This window comes from Ranitomeya imitator, chromosome 5 (assembly GCF_032444005.1).
Source record: "Ranitomeya imitator isolate aRanImi1 chromosome 5, aRanImi1.pri, whole genome shotgun sequence".
Lineage (NCBI taxonomy): Eukaryota > Metazoa > Chordata > Amphibia > Anura > Dendrobatidae > Ranitomeya > Ranitomeya imitator.
Window position 1 is genome coordinate 517,577,957 of NC_091286.1, and position 17,283 is coordinate 517,595,239.

The following is a 17,283-nucleotide window of genomic DNA, read 5'->3' on the forward strand; positions in this document are numbered from 1 at the left end:
AGAAAGGCCCCACGCCTGCACACTGCAGTGCTTTGCTCTGCCCTCAACAGGGAAAACACGAACTCCTGTGCAGGAGTATGATTCCGGGAGCCATGAAGCAAGGAGAAGGGTGGCATCACAAGAAGATGGGATGTGTCGGACCAGGACCTGTGACACCCATCGGACCGAATCTCCCTGCAGGTGAGTATAATAAAATGTATTTTTCTTCTCTTGCGGCTCAGATCGGGGCTTATCTACAGCATTATAGAATGCTGTATATCAGCCCTGAAAGGTGATGGCCGTATCTTATATCAGCCAAACCTGGTGACAGGTTCCTTTTGAAGGTTCCTTATAAGTTCTGTAGGCTTCCTTCACACATACACTTTGGTGGCCTTTTTTAAATGGCATGAATTTCATGTATTTTTTATAAGCATTCTTTTTATGCCAATTTTTGTGTTTGTGGTTATGTTACGTGGATTTTTTTCGCCTTTTTTTTTTCTATAGAGAAGTTTATGAAGAAAGCCCTGATAAAAGAACATGTCAAAAAGATGCTGCATTTTTGGGTGGGAGGAGGAACACCCAAAACATACTTTTAACAGTTTCCCAAAGCATGTCATGATTTTTCAAAATTAGTCCTCGCAATGTCAAAAATTTCTTGGGATCAAAGTGGAATTAATTTAAAAATGGAGTATTTGGGGGTGAGATGGTGTTGATTTTATTCAAATTTTGGGGGTCGATGTTGAGAAGAGAGACATTCATTGGTTGGACCACAGATGAGGCTTAATGTCCAAAATATCAACAACATTGTTGGTAACTATGTCAAAATATGCACTTAATTTGGATTAGAAAAACACCATATAAAAGGCCACTATTTGTAGTGTGTTTCATGTTTCACTACTTGCAGCTATTGTTTTGCAGCAATGTTTTTGTCCCCCAAAAAGTTGGCAAATAAACCTACTGTATGTGATAGCATGTAGTAATTATTTTATACATACCAATTAGCGGGGAAGCACAGCAGCAGAATATTCTCTCCCGCCAGCCTGGAGGCTGCATAGAATATCTGTGTATCATGCAGTCACAAATATGTGCCAATAAGATTACTGGTTATTGGCCTTATCTTGCAGCTATCCGTCGGGTAATCTGGCCATCATTATTATTCCAAGTAAAGTAAAAGAATCAGTCTGCATTGTTCAAGAAGACAGAGAGCACAGCGCAGACATCCTAGCGGTATTTGGATCTTCTGGGAAAGCTACCTGCTACCACCTAAACAAGAATGTATGGTATGTGCCACCCTACTTTTAGCTTACATAGTCCACATGTGCATCTTACCTAATGAGCCAAACGGTCCTGTCAGCATTATGATTCTTTTCAGGTAGTAGGGCTTGATGTAATTAAAGTCAATAGACCAGTCTGCTAAGGCTAATTTGCTGAGATATTAATAAGAGTCGCTCCCTGCACATTCACAGCTCTGCTGCTAATATTAACTGAGCTGGCCACCTTCCAATGCGTGTGTTACCATAAGCGGCCAACTCAAAGATTGTGGTGTGTTGCTGATGATCATGAAAATAGCATTTCTTGGAAGTGAACAAGCTGTAAGCAATAAAAGACATCCACATACTAAAAATACTATATTATATATATGAATATACAGTATATATATATATACATACAGTATATTATATATATATATATATATATACCGTATTTTCCGGCGTATAAGATGACTTTTTAACCCCTGAAAATCATCTCAAAAGTCGGGGGTCGTCTTATACACCGGGTACGGCGTGTGCAGGGAGCGGTCCTGGATGGTTCCCAGGGTCTGGTGGAGAGGAGACTCTCCTTCAGGAACTGGGATCCATATTCATGTAAAAAAAAAAAAAAAGAATAAAAATAAAAAATATGGGATATACTTACCCTCTGACGGCCCCCTGCTCTCAGCGGTGCAAGCGGCGGCCCGCGTTCCTAAGGATGCATCGAGCGAAGGACCTTAGATGACGTCATGTGACCGTGACGTCATCTAAGGTCCTTCACTCGATGCATCCTTAGGAACGGAGGCCGCCGCTTGCACAGCTGAGAGCCGGGGGCCGTCGGAGGGTAAGTATATCCCATATTTTTTATTTTTATTCTTTTTTTTACATGAATATGGATCCCAGGGCTTGAAGGAGAATTTCCTCTCTTCCAGACCCTGGGAACCATCCGTACTGCACATGCCGTATAAGATGACTGGGCGTATAAGATGACCCCTGTTGTGAATTCAGCTTTTGGGCTCCCTCCGGTGGTTGTAGAGGGTAATGCAGTTGTGTCTGGATTGCAGGAGTGGACATGTGTATCTACTAATTGCAGGACGGAACATTTGTTTTTGCTGTCCACCTGCAGTGGACCTTATAGTTCTGTGCATTTTCATGTTTTTATTTTGTCCAGCTTGGTCTGTGAAGGATTTTTTGCAGCCTAGCTATTTCTCTGGAGATGCAGATATACCCCCCATGTCTTTAGTCAGATGTGGTGATCCGTATTTTCTGCGGTGGATATTTTCTAGTGTTTTTATACTGACCGCATAGTACTCTGTTCTATTCTTTCTTTTTAGCTAGTATGGCCTCCTATGCTAAATTCTGATTTCATTTCTACGTATGTTATTTCCCTCTCCTCTCACAGTCAATATTTGTGGGGGGCTATCTATCCTTTGGGAATTTTCTCTGAGGCAAGATAGGTTTCCTGATTCTGTCTTTAGGGGTAGTTAGATCTTAGGCTGTGCCGAGGGGTCTAGGGAGAGTTAGGTACCCCCCACGGCTGCTTTTCGTTGCGTTGCTAGGTTCAGGGGTTGCGGTCAGTACAGGGACCACCTTCTCCAGAGTACGTCTCATGCTGCTCCAAGGCCACCAAATCATAACAGTACAACTGGCCAACAATGAGTTAATTGCATCTCAGAAGAAGGGTGGAAAGATTTTGAGCCATTTTTTTTTTCCTCAGCCTGTTTGGTCTGTTCCTCCCTCTTTACCTCTGGGTGGCTACGGAGTCTAGTATTAACATGAATCTTCAGGAGTTAGTTTCTCGGGTGGATCAGCTTGCTGCTAGGGTACAGGGGATTTCAGATTTCATTGTTCAGACTCCTGCCTTAGAACCTAAGATTCCCACTCCTGATTTATTCTTTGGTGACAGATCCAAATTTTTGAGTTTCAAAAATAACTGTAAACTGTTTTTTGCATTAAGAGCCCGGTCTTCTGGTGATACTATTCAGCAGGTTAAAATCATCATATCTCTGCTGCGTGGTGACCCACAGGATTGGGCATTTTCCCTGGAATCTGGCAATCCTGCTTTGCTTAATGTTGATTCGTTCTTTCAGGCATTGGGGTTGTTGTATGATGAGCCTAATTCTGTGGATCAGGCTGAGAAAATCTTGTTAGCCCTGTGTCAAGGTCAAGAAGCGGCAGAATTGTATTGCCAGAAATTTAGAAAATGGTCTGTACTGACTAAATGGAATGAGGATGCCTTGGCGGCAATTTTCAGAAAGGGTCTTTCTGAATCCGTTAAAGATGTTATGGTGGGGTTCCCCACGCCTGCTGGTCTGAGTGATTCAATGTCTCTGGCCATTCAGATTGATCGGCGCTTGCGCGAGCGCAGAATTGTGCACACTGTGGCGTTGTCTTCTGAGCGGAGCCCTGAGCCTATGCAGTGTGATAGGATTTTGTCTAGAGCTGAACATCAAACATTCAGGCGTCAGAATAGGTTGTGTTTTTACTGCGGCGATTCTGCTCATGTTATTTCTGATTGCCCTAAGCGTACTAAGAGAATCGCTAGTTCTGTTGCCATCAGTACTGTACAACCTAAATTTCTGTTATCTGTGACCTTGATCTGCTCATTATCATCATTTTCTGTCATGGCATTTGTGGATTCAGGCGCCGCTCTGAACTTAATGGACTTAAAATTTGCCAGACGTTGTGGTTTTCCCTTGCAGCCTTTGCAGAGCCCTATTCCTTTGAGGGGCATTGATGCTACACCGTTGGCTAAAAATAAACCTCAGTTTTGGACACAGCTGACCATGTGCATGGCTCCAGCCCATCAGGAAGATTGTCGTTTTCTGGTGTTGCATAATTTGCATGATGATATTGTGCTGGGTTTTCCATGGTTGCAGCTACATGGTCCGGTGTTAGATTGGAAATCCATGTCTGTGACTAGTTGGGGCTGTCAGGGGGTTCATGATCAGGTTCCTTTGATGTCAATTTCCTCTTCCCCCTCTTCTGAAGTTCCTGAGTTTTTGTCTGACTTCCAGGATGTATTCGATGAGCCCAAGTCCAGTTCCCTTCCACCGCATAGGGACTGTGATTGTGCTATTGATTTGATTCCAGGTTGTAAGTTCCCTAAGGGCCGACTTTTCAACCTGTCTGTGCCTGAACATACCGCCATGCGGAGCTATATTAAGGAGTCTTTGGAGAAAGGGCATATTCAGCCATCCTCTTCACCGTTGGGAGCAGGGTTCTTTTTTGTTGCTAAGAAGGATGGCTCCTTGAGACCCTGTATTGATTATCGCCTCTTGAATAAGATCACGGTCAAATTTCAATACCCCTTGCCTTTGCTTACTGATTTGTTTGCTAGGATTAAGGGGGCTAGCTGGTTTACTAAGATTGACCTTCGAGGGGCATATAATCTTATTCGTATCAAGCAGGGTGACGAATGGAAAACTGCATTTAATACGCCTGAAGGCCATTTTGAATACCTTGTGATGCCATTCGGACTCTCTAATGCCCCATCTGTGTTCCAATCCTTTATGCATGATATCTTTCAGAGTTATCTTGATAAATTCATGGTTGTATATTTGGATGATATTTTGATTTTTTTCCAATGATTGGGAGTCTCATGTGAAACAGGTCAGGATGGTATTTCAGATCCTCCGTAATAATGCTTTATTTGTGAAGGGGTCAAAGTGCCTCTTTGGAGTGCAGAAGGTTTCTTTTTTGGGTTTCATTTTTTCCTCCCTCATCTATAGAAATGGATCCGGTTAAGGTTCAGGCCATTCATGATTGGATTCAGCCCACATCTGTGAAGAGCCTTCAGAAATTCTTGGGCTTTGCTAATTTTTATCGTCGTTTCATTGCCAACTTCTCCAGTGTGGTTAAATCTCTGACCGATTTGACCAAGAAAGGCGCTGATGTGACGAATTGGTCATCTGCGGCTGTTTCTGCCTTTCAGGAGCTTAAACGCCGATTTACTTCTGCCCCTGTGTTGCATCAGCCAGATGTTTCTCTTCCATTTCAGGTTGAGGTTGACACGTCTGAGATTGGGGCAGGGGCCGTTTTGTCTCAGAGGAATTCTGATGGTTCCTTGATGAAATCGTGTGCCTTCTTTTCTCGGAAGTTTTCGCCTGCGGAACGCAATTATGATGTCGGCAATCAGGAGTTGTTGGCTATGAAGTGGGCATTTGAGGAGTGGCGACATTGGCTTGAGGGGGCCAAGCACCGTATTGTGGTCCTGACCGATCATAAGAATCTGATTTACCTCGAGTCTGCCAAACGGCTGAATCCTAGACAGGCTCGATGGTCCCTGTTTTTCTCCCGTTTTGATTTTGTGGTCTCGTACATTCCTGGTACTAAGAATGTTAAGGCGGATGCCCTCTCTAGGAGTTTTTTTCCTGATTCCCCTGGGGTTCTTGAGCCGGTCGGCATTTTGAAGGAAGGGGTGATTCTTTCTGCCATCTCCCCTGATTTGCGACAGGTTCTTCAGGAATTTCAGGCTGATGAGCCTGACCGCTGTCCTGTGGGAAAACTGTTTGTTCCTGATAGATGGACTACTAAAGTGATTTCTGAGGTTCATTGTTCTGTGTTGGCTGGCCATCCTGGGATTTTTGGTACCAGAGATTTGGTTAGGAGGTCCTTTTGGTGGCCTTCTTTGTCGCGGGATGTGCGTTCTTTTGTGCAGTCCTGTGGGATTTGTGCGCGGGCTAAGCCTTGCTGTTCCAAATCTTCTGATTTGGTTCCATTGTTTTTTCAGCATGTGGTCCGTTTGCATGGTATTCCGGAGAATATTGTGTCCGACAGAGGTTCCCAGTTTGTTTCTAGGTTTTGGCGGGCCTTTTGTGCCAAGCTGGGCATTGATTTGTCTTTTTCATCTGCATTTCATCCTCAGACAAATGGCCAGACTGAGCGAACTAATCAGACCTTGGTGACCTATTTGAGATGCTTTGTGTCTGCTGATCAGGATGATTGGGTGGCTTTTTTGCCATTGGCCGAGTTTGCCCTTAATAATCGGGCTAGTTCGGCTACTTTGGTTTCGCCTTTTTTTTGTAATTTTGGTTTTCATCCTCGTTTTTCTTCTGGGCAGGTTGAGCCTTCTGACCTTCCTGGTGTGGATTCTGTGGTCGACAGGTTGCAGCAGGTTTGGGCTTATGTGGTGTACAATTTGGTGTTGTCTCAGGAGGAGGCTCAACGTTTTGCTGATCATCGTCGGTGTGTTGGCTCCCGGCTTCGGATTGGGGATCTGGTTTGGTTATCTTCCCGTCATGTTCCTATGAAGGTTTCTTCCCTTAAGTTTAAGCCTCGATTTATTGGTCCTTATAGGATTTCTGAGACTATTAATCCTGTGTCCTTTTGCCTGGCGCTTCTGGCCTCGTTTGCTATTCATAATGTCTTCCATAAATCTTTATTGCGGAAATATGTGGAGCCCGTTGTTCCCTCTGTTGATCCTCCGGCCCCTGTATTGGTCGATGGGGAGTTGGAATATGTTGTTGAGAAGATTTTGGATTCTTGTTTTTCGAGGCGGAAGCTTCAGTACCTTGTCAAGTGGAAGGGTTATGGCCAGGAGGATATTTCTTGGGTTTCTGCCTCTGATGTCCATGCCGTTGATTTGGTTCGTGCCTTTCATCAGGCTCATCCTGATCGGCCTGGGGGCTCTGGTGAGAGTTCGGTGACCCCTCCTCAAGGGGGGGGGTACTGTTGTGAATTCAGCTTTTGGGCTCCCTCCGGTGTTTGTAGAGGGTAATGCAGTTGTGTCTGGATTGCAGGAGTGGACATGTGTATCTACTAATTGCAGGACGGACTGGGGTATATAGCTTTGCAGGATCCTTTAGTCAGTGCCAGTTGTCCATTGTTCTTGAAGGATTCACTTCCCTGCTGGTCTCTCCAGTTTGCTGTGCTTTTCTACAAAGATAAGTCCTGGCTTTGTTTTTGCTGTCCACCTGCAGTGGACCTTATAATTCTGTGCATTTTCATGTTTTTGTCTTGTCCAGCTTGGTCTGTGAAGGATTTTTTGCAGCCTAGCTATTTCTCTGGAGATGCAGATATACCCCCCATGTCTTTAGTCAGATGTGGTGATCCGTATTTTCTGCAGTGGATATTTTCTAGTGTTTTTATACTGACTGCATAGTAGTCTGTTCTATTCTTTCTTTTTAGCTAGTATGGCCTCCTATGCTAAATTCTGATTTCATTTCTACGTATGTTATTTCCCTCTCCTCTCACAGTCAATATTTGTGGGGAGCTATCCTTTGGGAATTTTCTCTGAGGCAAGATAGGTTTGTGTCTTTAGGGGTAGTTAGATCTTAGGCTGTGCCGAGGGGTCTAGGGAGAGTTAGTTACCCCCCACGGCTGCTTTTAGTTGCGTTGCTACTGTAGGTTCAGGGGTTGCGGTCAGTACAGGGACCACCTTCTCCAGAGTACGTCTCATGCTGCTCCAAGGCCACCAAATCATAACAGACCCCCGTCTTATATGGTGAGTATATCCCAAACTCCATATTTTATATGGAAAAGTTGGGGGTCGCCTTATACGCCCAGTCATCTTAGACACCAGAAAATACGGTATATATTATGCACATACAGTTAGGTCTAGAAATATTTGGACAGTGACCGAATCATCGTGCTTTCAGATCTGCATGTCTCTATTTTGGATTTAAAAAGAAACACATGAAATGCAATTCAAGTGTAGCCTTTCAGGTTTAACCCCTTTACCCCCAAGGTTGGTTTGCATGTTATGGACTGGGCCAATTTTTACAATTCTGACCACTGTCTATTTATGAGGTTATAACTCTGGAACGCTTCAACGGATCCCGGTGATTCTGACATTGTTTTCTCGTGACATATTGTACTTCATGATAGTGGTAAAATTTCTTTGATATTACCTGCGTTTATTTGTGAAAAAAACGGAAATATGGCGAAAATTTTGAAAATTTCGCAATTTTCCAACTTTGAATTTTTATGCAATTAAATCTCAGAGATATGTCACACAAAATACTTAGTAAGTAACATTTCCCACATGTCTACTTTATATCAGCACAATTTTGGAACCCAAAATTTTTTTTTTCTTAGGGAGTTATAAGGGTTAAAAGTTGACCAGCAATTTCTCATTTTTACCACACCATTTTATTTTAGGGACCACATCTCATTTGAAGTCATTTTGAGGGGTCTATATGATAGAAAATACCCAAGTGTGATACCATTCTAAAAACTGCACCCCTCAAGGTTCTCAAAACCACATTCAAGAAGTTTATTAACCCTTCAGGTGTTTCACAGTAATTTTTGTAATGTTTAAATAAAAATTAACATTTAACTTTTTTTCACAAAAAATTTATTCAGCTCCAATTTGTTTTATTTTACCAAGGGTTACAGGAAAAAATGGACCCCAAAAGTTGTTGTACAATTTGTCCTGAGTACGCCGCTCCCCATAAGTGGAGGTAAACCACTGTTTGGGCGCATGACAGAGCTTGGAAGTGAAGGAGCGCCATTTGACTTTTTAATGCAAAATTGACTGGAATTGAGATGGGACGCCATGTTGCGTTTGGAGAGCCACTGATGTGCCTAAACATTGAAACCCCCCACAAGTGACACCATTTTGGAAACTAGACCCCCTAAGGAACTTATCTAGAGGTGTGGTGAGCACTTTGACCCACCAAGTGCTTCACAGAAGTTTATAATGCAGAACCGTAAAAATAAAAAATAATTTTTTTTTCACAAAAATTATCTTTTCGCCCCCAATTTTTTATTTTCCCAATGGTAAGAGAAAGAAATTGAAACCAAAAAGTTGTTGCACAATTTGTCCTGAGTACTCTGATACCCCATATGTGGGGGTAAACCACTGTTTGGGCGCATGGGATTGCTCGGAAGGGAAGGAGCGCCGTTTGATTTTTCAATGCAAAATTCACAGGAATTGAGATGAGACGCCATGTTGCGTTTGGAGAGCCACTGATGTGCCTAAACATTGAAACCCCCCACAAGTGACACCATTTTGGAAACTAGACCCCCTAAGGAACTTATCTAGATGTGTGGTGAGCACTTTGACCCACCAAGAGCTTCACAGAAGTTTATAATGCAGAGCCGTAAAAATAAAACAAAAATTTTTTCCCACAGAAATTATTTTTTAGCCCCCAGTTTTGTATTTTCCCGAGGGTAACAGGAGAAATTGGACCCCAAAAGTTGTTGTGCAATTTGTCCTGAGTGCGCTGATACCCCATATGTGGGGGGGAACCACCGTTTGGGCGCATGGGATGGCTCGGAAGGGAAGGAGCGCCATTTGGAATACAGACTTAGATGGAATGGTCTGCAGGCATCACATTGCGTTTGCAGAACCCCTAATGTACCTAAACAGTAGAAACCCCCAACAAGTGACCCCATATTGGAAACTAGACCCCCCAAGGAACTTATCTAGATGTGTTGTGAGAACTTTGAGCCCCCAAGTGTTTCACTACAGTTTCTAACGCAGAGCCGTGAAAATAAAAAATATTTTTTTTTCCCACAAAAATTATTTTTTAGCCCCCAGTTTTGTATTTTTCCAAAAGTAACAGGAGAAATTGGACCCGAAAAGTTGTTGTCCAATTTGTCCTGAGTACGCTGATACCCCATATGTTGGGGTAAACTCCTGTTTGGGCACACGGGAGAGCTCGGAAGGGAAGGAGCACTGTTTTACTTTTTCAACGCAGAATTGGCTGGAATTGAGATCGGACGCCATGTCGCGTTTGGAGAGCCTCTGATGTGTCTAAACAGTGGAAACCCCCCCAATTATAACTGAAACCCTAATCCAAACACACCCCTAACCCTAATTCCAACGGTAACCCTAACCACACCTCTAACCCAGACACACCCCTAACCCTAATCCCAACCCTATTCCCAATCGCAAATGTAATCCAAACCCTAACCCTAACTTTAGCCCCAACCCTAACTGTGGCCTTAACCCTAACTGTAGCCTTTACCCTGGCCTTAACCCTAACCGTAGCCTTAACCCTAGCCCTAACCCTAACCCTAGCCCTAGCCCTAACCCTAGCCCTAACCCTAATGGGAAAATGGAAATATACATTTTTTTATTTTTTTTATTTTTCCCTAACTAAGGGGGTGATGAAGGGGGGTTTGATTTACTTTTATAGCGGGTTTTTTAGCGGATTTTTATGATTGGCAGCCGTCAAACACTGAAAGACGCTTTTTATTGCAAAAAATATTTTTTGCGTTACCACATTTTGAGAGCTATAATTTTTCCATATTTGAGTCCACAGAGTCATGTGAGGTCTTGTTTTTTGCGGGACGAGTTGACGTTTTTATTGGTAACATTTTCGGGCGCGTGACATTTTTTTGATTGCTTTTTATTCCGATTTTTGTGAGGCAGAATTACCAAAAACCAGCTATTCATGAATTTCTTTTGGGGGAGGCGTTTATACCGTTCCGCGTTTGGTAAAATTGATAAAGCAGTTTTATTCTTCGGGTCAGTATGGTTACAGCGACACCTCATTTTTATCATTTTTTTATGTTTTGGCGCTTTTATACGATAAAAACTATTTTATAGAAAAAATAATTATTTTTGCATCGCTTTATTCTGAGGACTATAACTTTTTTATTTTTTTGCTGATGTTGCTGTGTGGCAGCTCGTTTTTTGCGGGACAAGATGACGCTTTCAGCGGTACCATGGTTATTTATATCCGTCTTTTTGATCGCGTGTTATTCCACTTTTTGTTCGGCGGTATGATAATAAAGCGTTGTTTTTTGTCTCGTTTTTTTTTTTTTCTTACGGTGTTTACTGAAGGGGTTAACTAGTGGGACAGTTTTATAGGTCGGGTCGTTACGGACGCGGCGATACTAAATATGTGTATTTTTATTGTGGTTTTTTTTTTTTTTTAGATAAAGAAATGTATTTATGGGAATAATATTTTTTTCTTCTTTTTTTTTACACACTTGTAAAAAATGTTTTAAACTTTTTTACTTTGTCCCAGGGGGGGACAATACAGATCGATGATCTGCCAGTTTGCACAGCACTCTGACAGATCACCGATCTGTCTCAGAGTGCTGCAGCGTTACCAAGTGCCTGCTCTGAGCAGGCACTTAGTAAGCCACCTCCCTCCCTGCAGGACCCAGATCCGCGGCCATCTTGGATCCGGGACTTGCTGCAGGGAGGAAGGTAGGAGACCCCCGGAGCAACGCGATCACATCGCGTTGCTGCGGGGGGCTCAGGGAAGCCCGCAGGGAGCCCCCTCCCTGCGCGATGCTTCCCTGCACCGCCGGCACATCGCGATCATGTTTGATCGCGGTGTGCCGGGGGTTCTTGTGCCGGAGGCGGTCCGTGACCGCTCCTGGCACATAGTGCCTGATGCCAGCTGCGATAAGCAGCTGACACCCGGCCGCGATCGGCCACGCTCCCCCCGTGAGCGTGGCCGATCGCCTATGACGTACTATTCCGTCCTTGGGAAGTAGGGCCCACCCCACATGGACGGAATTGTACGTCTAATGGCAGAAAGGGGTTAATTAACCAGAGTTCCACAAAAATATCCTGCAAAACCTTTAGTAATAGCAACTAGTGATGAGCGAGTCTACTCGTTGCTCGGGTTTTCTCAAGCATGCTCGGGTGGTCTCCGAGTATTTATAACTGCTCGGAGATTTAGTTTTTGTTGCCTCAGTTGCATGATTTACAGCTACTAGCCAGCTTAAGTACATGTGGGGGTTGCCTGGTTGCTAGGGAATACCCACATGTATTCAAGCTGTGTAGTAGCTGTAAATCATTCAGCTGAGGTGACGAAAACTAAATCTCCGAGCAGTTACAAATACTCTGAGACCACCTGAGCATGCTCGAGAAAACCCGAGCAATGAGCATACTCGCTCATCACTAATAGCAACCATTTTTCTACAGAGCCTCCTTATATCAGGGGCTCAAAAGTAATGGAAAAAATTAACCTAAACATTTAATACTTATCAGAGAATCTTTTGCAGGCAATGACTGCCTGAAGTTTGGAAGTCATGTATGTCACCAAATGCTGAGTTTCCTCCTTTGAAATACTTTGCCAGGACTTTACCTCAGCTGACTTCAGTTTTTGTGTTTTTGTGTGCCTTAAATTTTGTTTTCACCATGTGAAATGCATGCTCGATGATGTTGAAATCTGGTGATTGACTCGGCCATTGCAGAATATTCCACTTTGCCTTAAACTCCTGTGTTACTTTCACAGTATGTTTTGGATCTATCTGTACTGTACTATGGAGCGCTGTCCAATCAACCTTTCTGCATTTGGTTGAATCTGAACAGAAAGTATAGCTCTGTACACTTCAGTATTCATCCGGCTGCTTCGGTCTTTAGTCAAATCATCAATAAACATTAGTAACCCACTGAATTTGGAAACTTTGCATGCCCATGCCATCACACTGCCTCCACCATGTTTTACAGAGGATGTGGCGTCCTTTGGATCATGAGCCTTTCCAAGCCTGCTCCATACTTTCTTTTTCCCATCATTCTGGTACAGGTTGATTTTAGTTTTATCTGTCCAATGAATGTTATTCCAGAACTGGGCTGGCTTCTATAGATGTTTTCTTAAGAAAAGTTTAATCTGAATTTTCTATTTTTAAGCCTGATTAATGATTTGCACGTTGTGGTGAACACTCTGTATTTGTGCTCATGAAGTTTTTTCTTTATGGTCTTCTTCTTTTGGGTAGATCTTGTGAAGGGCTTTTTCTTCACCATTAAAAGGATCAACCACCAATGTTGTCTTCCGTCGACATCCTGGCCTTTTTGAGTTCCCAAGCTCACCAGTGCGCTCTTTTTTTTTTTTGCAGAATGTACTGTATGAAACCATCGATTTTTCCATGTCTAACATTTCTGCTATCTTTCTGATGGCTATCTTTTTTTCAGCTTAATGATGGTCTGTTTCGCTTCCTTTGACCGCATGTTGTTGGTTAACAGTAACAGCTTCGAAATGCGAAAGCCAAACCTGAAATAAGCTCCAGACCTTTTACCTGCTTAGCCCCTTTCTGACATCGGGCGTAATAGTACGCTGATGTCGGACTCCCTCCCTTTGATGTGGGCTCCGGAGGTGAGCTTACATCTTTCCCGGGACATATTAGCTGTTTAGAACAGCTGACATGTGCCCAGAACAGCCGCGGGTGGAATCACGATCCACCCATAGCTATTAACCCGACAAAGGCAGCTGTCAAACAATGACAGCAGCATTTAACAAATGCACCCACCGGTGTCACGTGATTGAGGGTAACTGGTGGGTTGGCATGACAACCAGAGGCCTCTATGGTTGTCACCAGAGGTGTATCTAGGGTTTCTGGCACCCGGGGCAAGAATTCATTTTGGCGCCCAGCCCCCACCTCCCCTCCCCCCCCCAGCACATATGCGACTTTCACACTTATAGAGCCAGAAATACATGGGCTACTTGCACATTGAACAAGTCTGTAGGAACCTGTTCACACACCACCAAGAAACTTGAAAGACACAAAAGAGCACAGTGAGGTCAAAAATACTCTGTTGTAAAAAATCACAGTAATAAGCAAGTGCTAGTCAAAAGATGGAGAAAAAACAGGGTATTTAGTTGATACTTTTTTTGCAAAAAAATGTATACTAAGCTGCTCTTAGCTGCACTTAGTCATGTACCCACGAGCTCCTCTCCCTAATGCTCTCAATGTTCAGTGAAAAACAGAGAAGCAGAAGAGAAGCTCGTTGTCACAGGTCATTAAGTATGAAAATCACATATGAGTGAAGTGTCCATGTGACGACTACTGGGAACTGCAGAGCTGAATCCTGACATCGCAGGCTTCTCATCACACACAGCGTCTCATTATCTGTTGTGAATTCTGCTTTTGGGCTCCCTCCGGTGGTTGTAGGTGGTAATGCAGTTGTCCCTGGGCTGCAGGCCAGGACAGGTGTATCTGCTGATTGCAGTTCTGACTGAGGGAGCTAAGCACCGTATTGTGGTCTTGACCGATCATAAGAATTTGATTTACCTCGAGTCTGCCAAATGGCTGAATCCTAGACAGGCTCGATGGTCCTTGTTTTTTTCCCGTTTTGATTTCGTGGTCTCGTACCTTCCGGGTTCTAAGAACATTAAGGCTTATGCCCTCTCTAGGAGTTTTTCGCCTGATTCTCCTGAGGTCTTAGAACCGGTCGGTATTCTGAAAGAAGGGGTGGTCCTTTCTGCCATTTCCCCTGATTTACGACGGGTTCTTCAGGAATTTCAGGCTGACAAACCTGACCGCTGTCCTGTGGGGAAACTGTTTGTTCCTGACAGATGGACTAGTAGAGTGATTTCTGAGGTTCACTGTTCCGTGTTGGCTGGTCATCCTGGCATTTTTGGTACCAGAGACTTGGTTGGTAGGTCCTTTTGGTGGCCTTCTTTGTCGCGTGATGTGCGTTCTTTTTTGTAGTCCTGTGGGACTTGTGCGCGGGCCAAGCCTTGTTGTTCCCGTGCTAGTGGGTTGCTTTTGCCATTGCCGGTCCCTGAGAGGCCCTGGACGCATATTTCTTTTTTCATATTTTCATATGGATTTTATTTCCGATCTTCTGGTTTCCCAGAGGATGTTGGTTATCTGGGTTGTTTGTGACCGGTTCTCTAAGATGGTTCATTTGGTGCCTTTGCCTAAATTGCCTTCCTCTTCGGATTTGGTTCCGTTGTTTTTTCAGCATGTGGTCCATTTGCATGGTATTCTGGAGAATATTGTGTCCGACAGAGGTTCCCAGTTTGTTTCTAGATTTTGGCGGGCCTTTTGTGCTAGGCTGGGCATTGATTTGTCTTTTTCTTCTGCGTTTCATCCTCAGACAAATGGTCAGACCGAGCAAACTAGTCAGACTTTGGAGACTTATTTGAGATGCTTTGTGTCTGCTGATCAGGATGATTGGGTGGCTTTCTTGCCATTGGCCGAGTTTGCCCTTAATAATCGGGCTAGTTCGGCTACTTTGGTTTCGCCTTTCTTTTGTAATTTTGGTTTTCATCCTCGTTTTTCTTCTGGGCAGGTTGAGCCTTCTGACTGTCCTGGTGTGGATTCTGTGGTTGACAGGTTGCAGCAGATTTGGGCTCATGTGGTGGACAATTTGGTGTTGTCTCAGGAGGAGGCTCAACCTTTTGCTAACCATCGTCGGTGTGTTGGTTCCCGGCTTCGAGTTGGGGATCTGGTCTGGTTGTCTTCCCGTCATGTTCCTATGAAGGTTTCTTCTCCTAAGTTTAAGCCTCGGTTTATTGGTCCTTATAGGATTTCTGAGATTATTAATCCGATGTCTTTTCGACTGGCGCTTCCGGACTCTTTTGCTATCCATAATGTCTTCCATAGATTTTTATTGCGGAAATATGTGGAGCTCGTTGTTCCCTCTGTTGATCCTCCGACCCCTGTGTTGGTTGATGAGAAGTTGGAATATGTTGTTGAGAAGATTTTTGATTCCCGTTTTTCGAGGCGGAAGCTTCAGTACCTTGTCAAATGGAAGGGTTATGGCCAGCAGGATAATTCTTGGGTTTTTGCCTCTGATGTCCATGCCGCTGATTTGGTTCGTGCCTTTCATCTGGCTCATCCTGATCGGCCAGGGGGCTCTGGTGAGGGTTCGGTGACTCCTCCTCAAGGGGGAAGTACTGTTGTGAATTCTGCTTTTGGGCTCCCTCCGGTGGTTGTAGGTGGTAATGCAGTTGTCCCTGGGCTGCAGGCCAGGACAGGTGTATCTGCTGATTGCAGTTCTGACTGGGGTATTTAGGTTTGCAGGACTCATTAGTCCTTGCCAGTTGTCAATGTTTCTTGGGATGTGTTGGATCTCTGTCTGGCTTCTCCTGCTTAGCTGTCAATTCAGCAAAGATAAGTGTCTGTTTCTTTTTCTATGGCACACAAGCTGTGTGCTTGTTTTTTGATTGTATTCCTGCTCTGAGTTTAGTAGTCTCTGGAGTTGCAGATATACGTTCCACGTCTTTAGTTAGATGGAGGAATTTTTTGTATAATCTGCTGTGGATATTTTTGGAAGGGTTTTAATACTGACCGCACAGAACTCTGTCCTATCCTTTCCTATTTTAGCTAGAGTGGCCTCTTGTGCTAAATCCTGTTTTCTGACTGTGTGTGTCTTTCCTCTCCTTCTCACAGCCAATATTTGTGGGGGGCTGCCTATCCTTTGGGGTTCTGCTCTGAGGCAAGGTAGTATTCCTATTTCCATCTTTAGGGTTATTTAGTCCTCCGGCTGTGACGAGGTGTCTAGGGCTTGTTAGGTACACCCCACGGCTACTTCTAGTTGCGGTGTTAAGATCAGGATTTGCGGTCAGTATAGTTACCACCTACTCCAGTGAAAGTTTTCATGCTGCTCCAAGGTCACCGGATCATAACAATTATCCCCCCATTCCCCACACAGCGTCTCATCAGCCCCCCATTCCCCACACAGCATCTCATCATCCCCCCCATTCCCCACACAACGTCTCATCAGCCCCCCATTCCCCACACAGCTCCTCATCAGCCCCCCATTCCCCACACAGTGTCTCATCATCCCCCTATTCCCCACACAGCGTCTCATCATCCCCCATTCTCCACACAGCGTCTCATCATTCCCCGCACAGCGTCTCATCATCTCCCCAGTTCCCACACAGTGTCTCATCATCCCCCATTCCCCACACAGCATCTCATCATCCCCCAATCCCCACACAGCTCCTCATCATCCCCCCATTCCCCACACAGTGTCTCATTATCCCCCATTCCCCACACAGCATCTCATCATCCCCCTATTCCCCACACAGCGTCTCATCATCCCCCATTCCCCACACAGCGTCTCATCATCCCCCATTCCCCGCACAGCGTCTCTTCATCTCCCCATTCCCCACACAGCTCCTCATCATCCCCCCATTCCCCACACATCTCATCATCCCTATTCCCCACACAGTGTCTCATCATCCCCAATTCCCCACACAGCCTCTCATCATCCCCCATTCCCCACGCAGCTCCTCATCATCCCCCATTCCCCACGCAGCTCCTCATCATCCCCCCATTCCCCACACAGCGTCACATTATCCCCCATTCCCCACACAGTGTCTCATCATCCCCCATTCCCAACACAGCGTCTCATCATCTCCCTATTCCCCACACAGTGTCTCATCAACCCCCATTCCCCACACAGTGTCCC

General features: G+C 44.5%; 1 protein-coding gene across 2 annotated transcripts in view; it reads left to right on the forward strand.

The window, feature by feature from the left end:
* LOC138638317 (glutamate-rich protein 6-like) overlaps positions 1–17,283 on the forward strand; it is a 113,001-nt gene that overhangs the window by 76,429 nt on the left and 19,289 nt on the right. For both annotated transcript variants that reach the window (XM_069727526.1, XM_069727525.1), the window contains one exon: positions 1,104–1,259. In XM_069727526.1, coding sequence (XP_069583627.1) covers positions 1,104–1,259 — 156 coding nt within the window. The remainder of the gene's footprint in view (positions 1–1,103; positions 1,260–17,283) is intronic.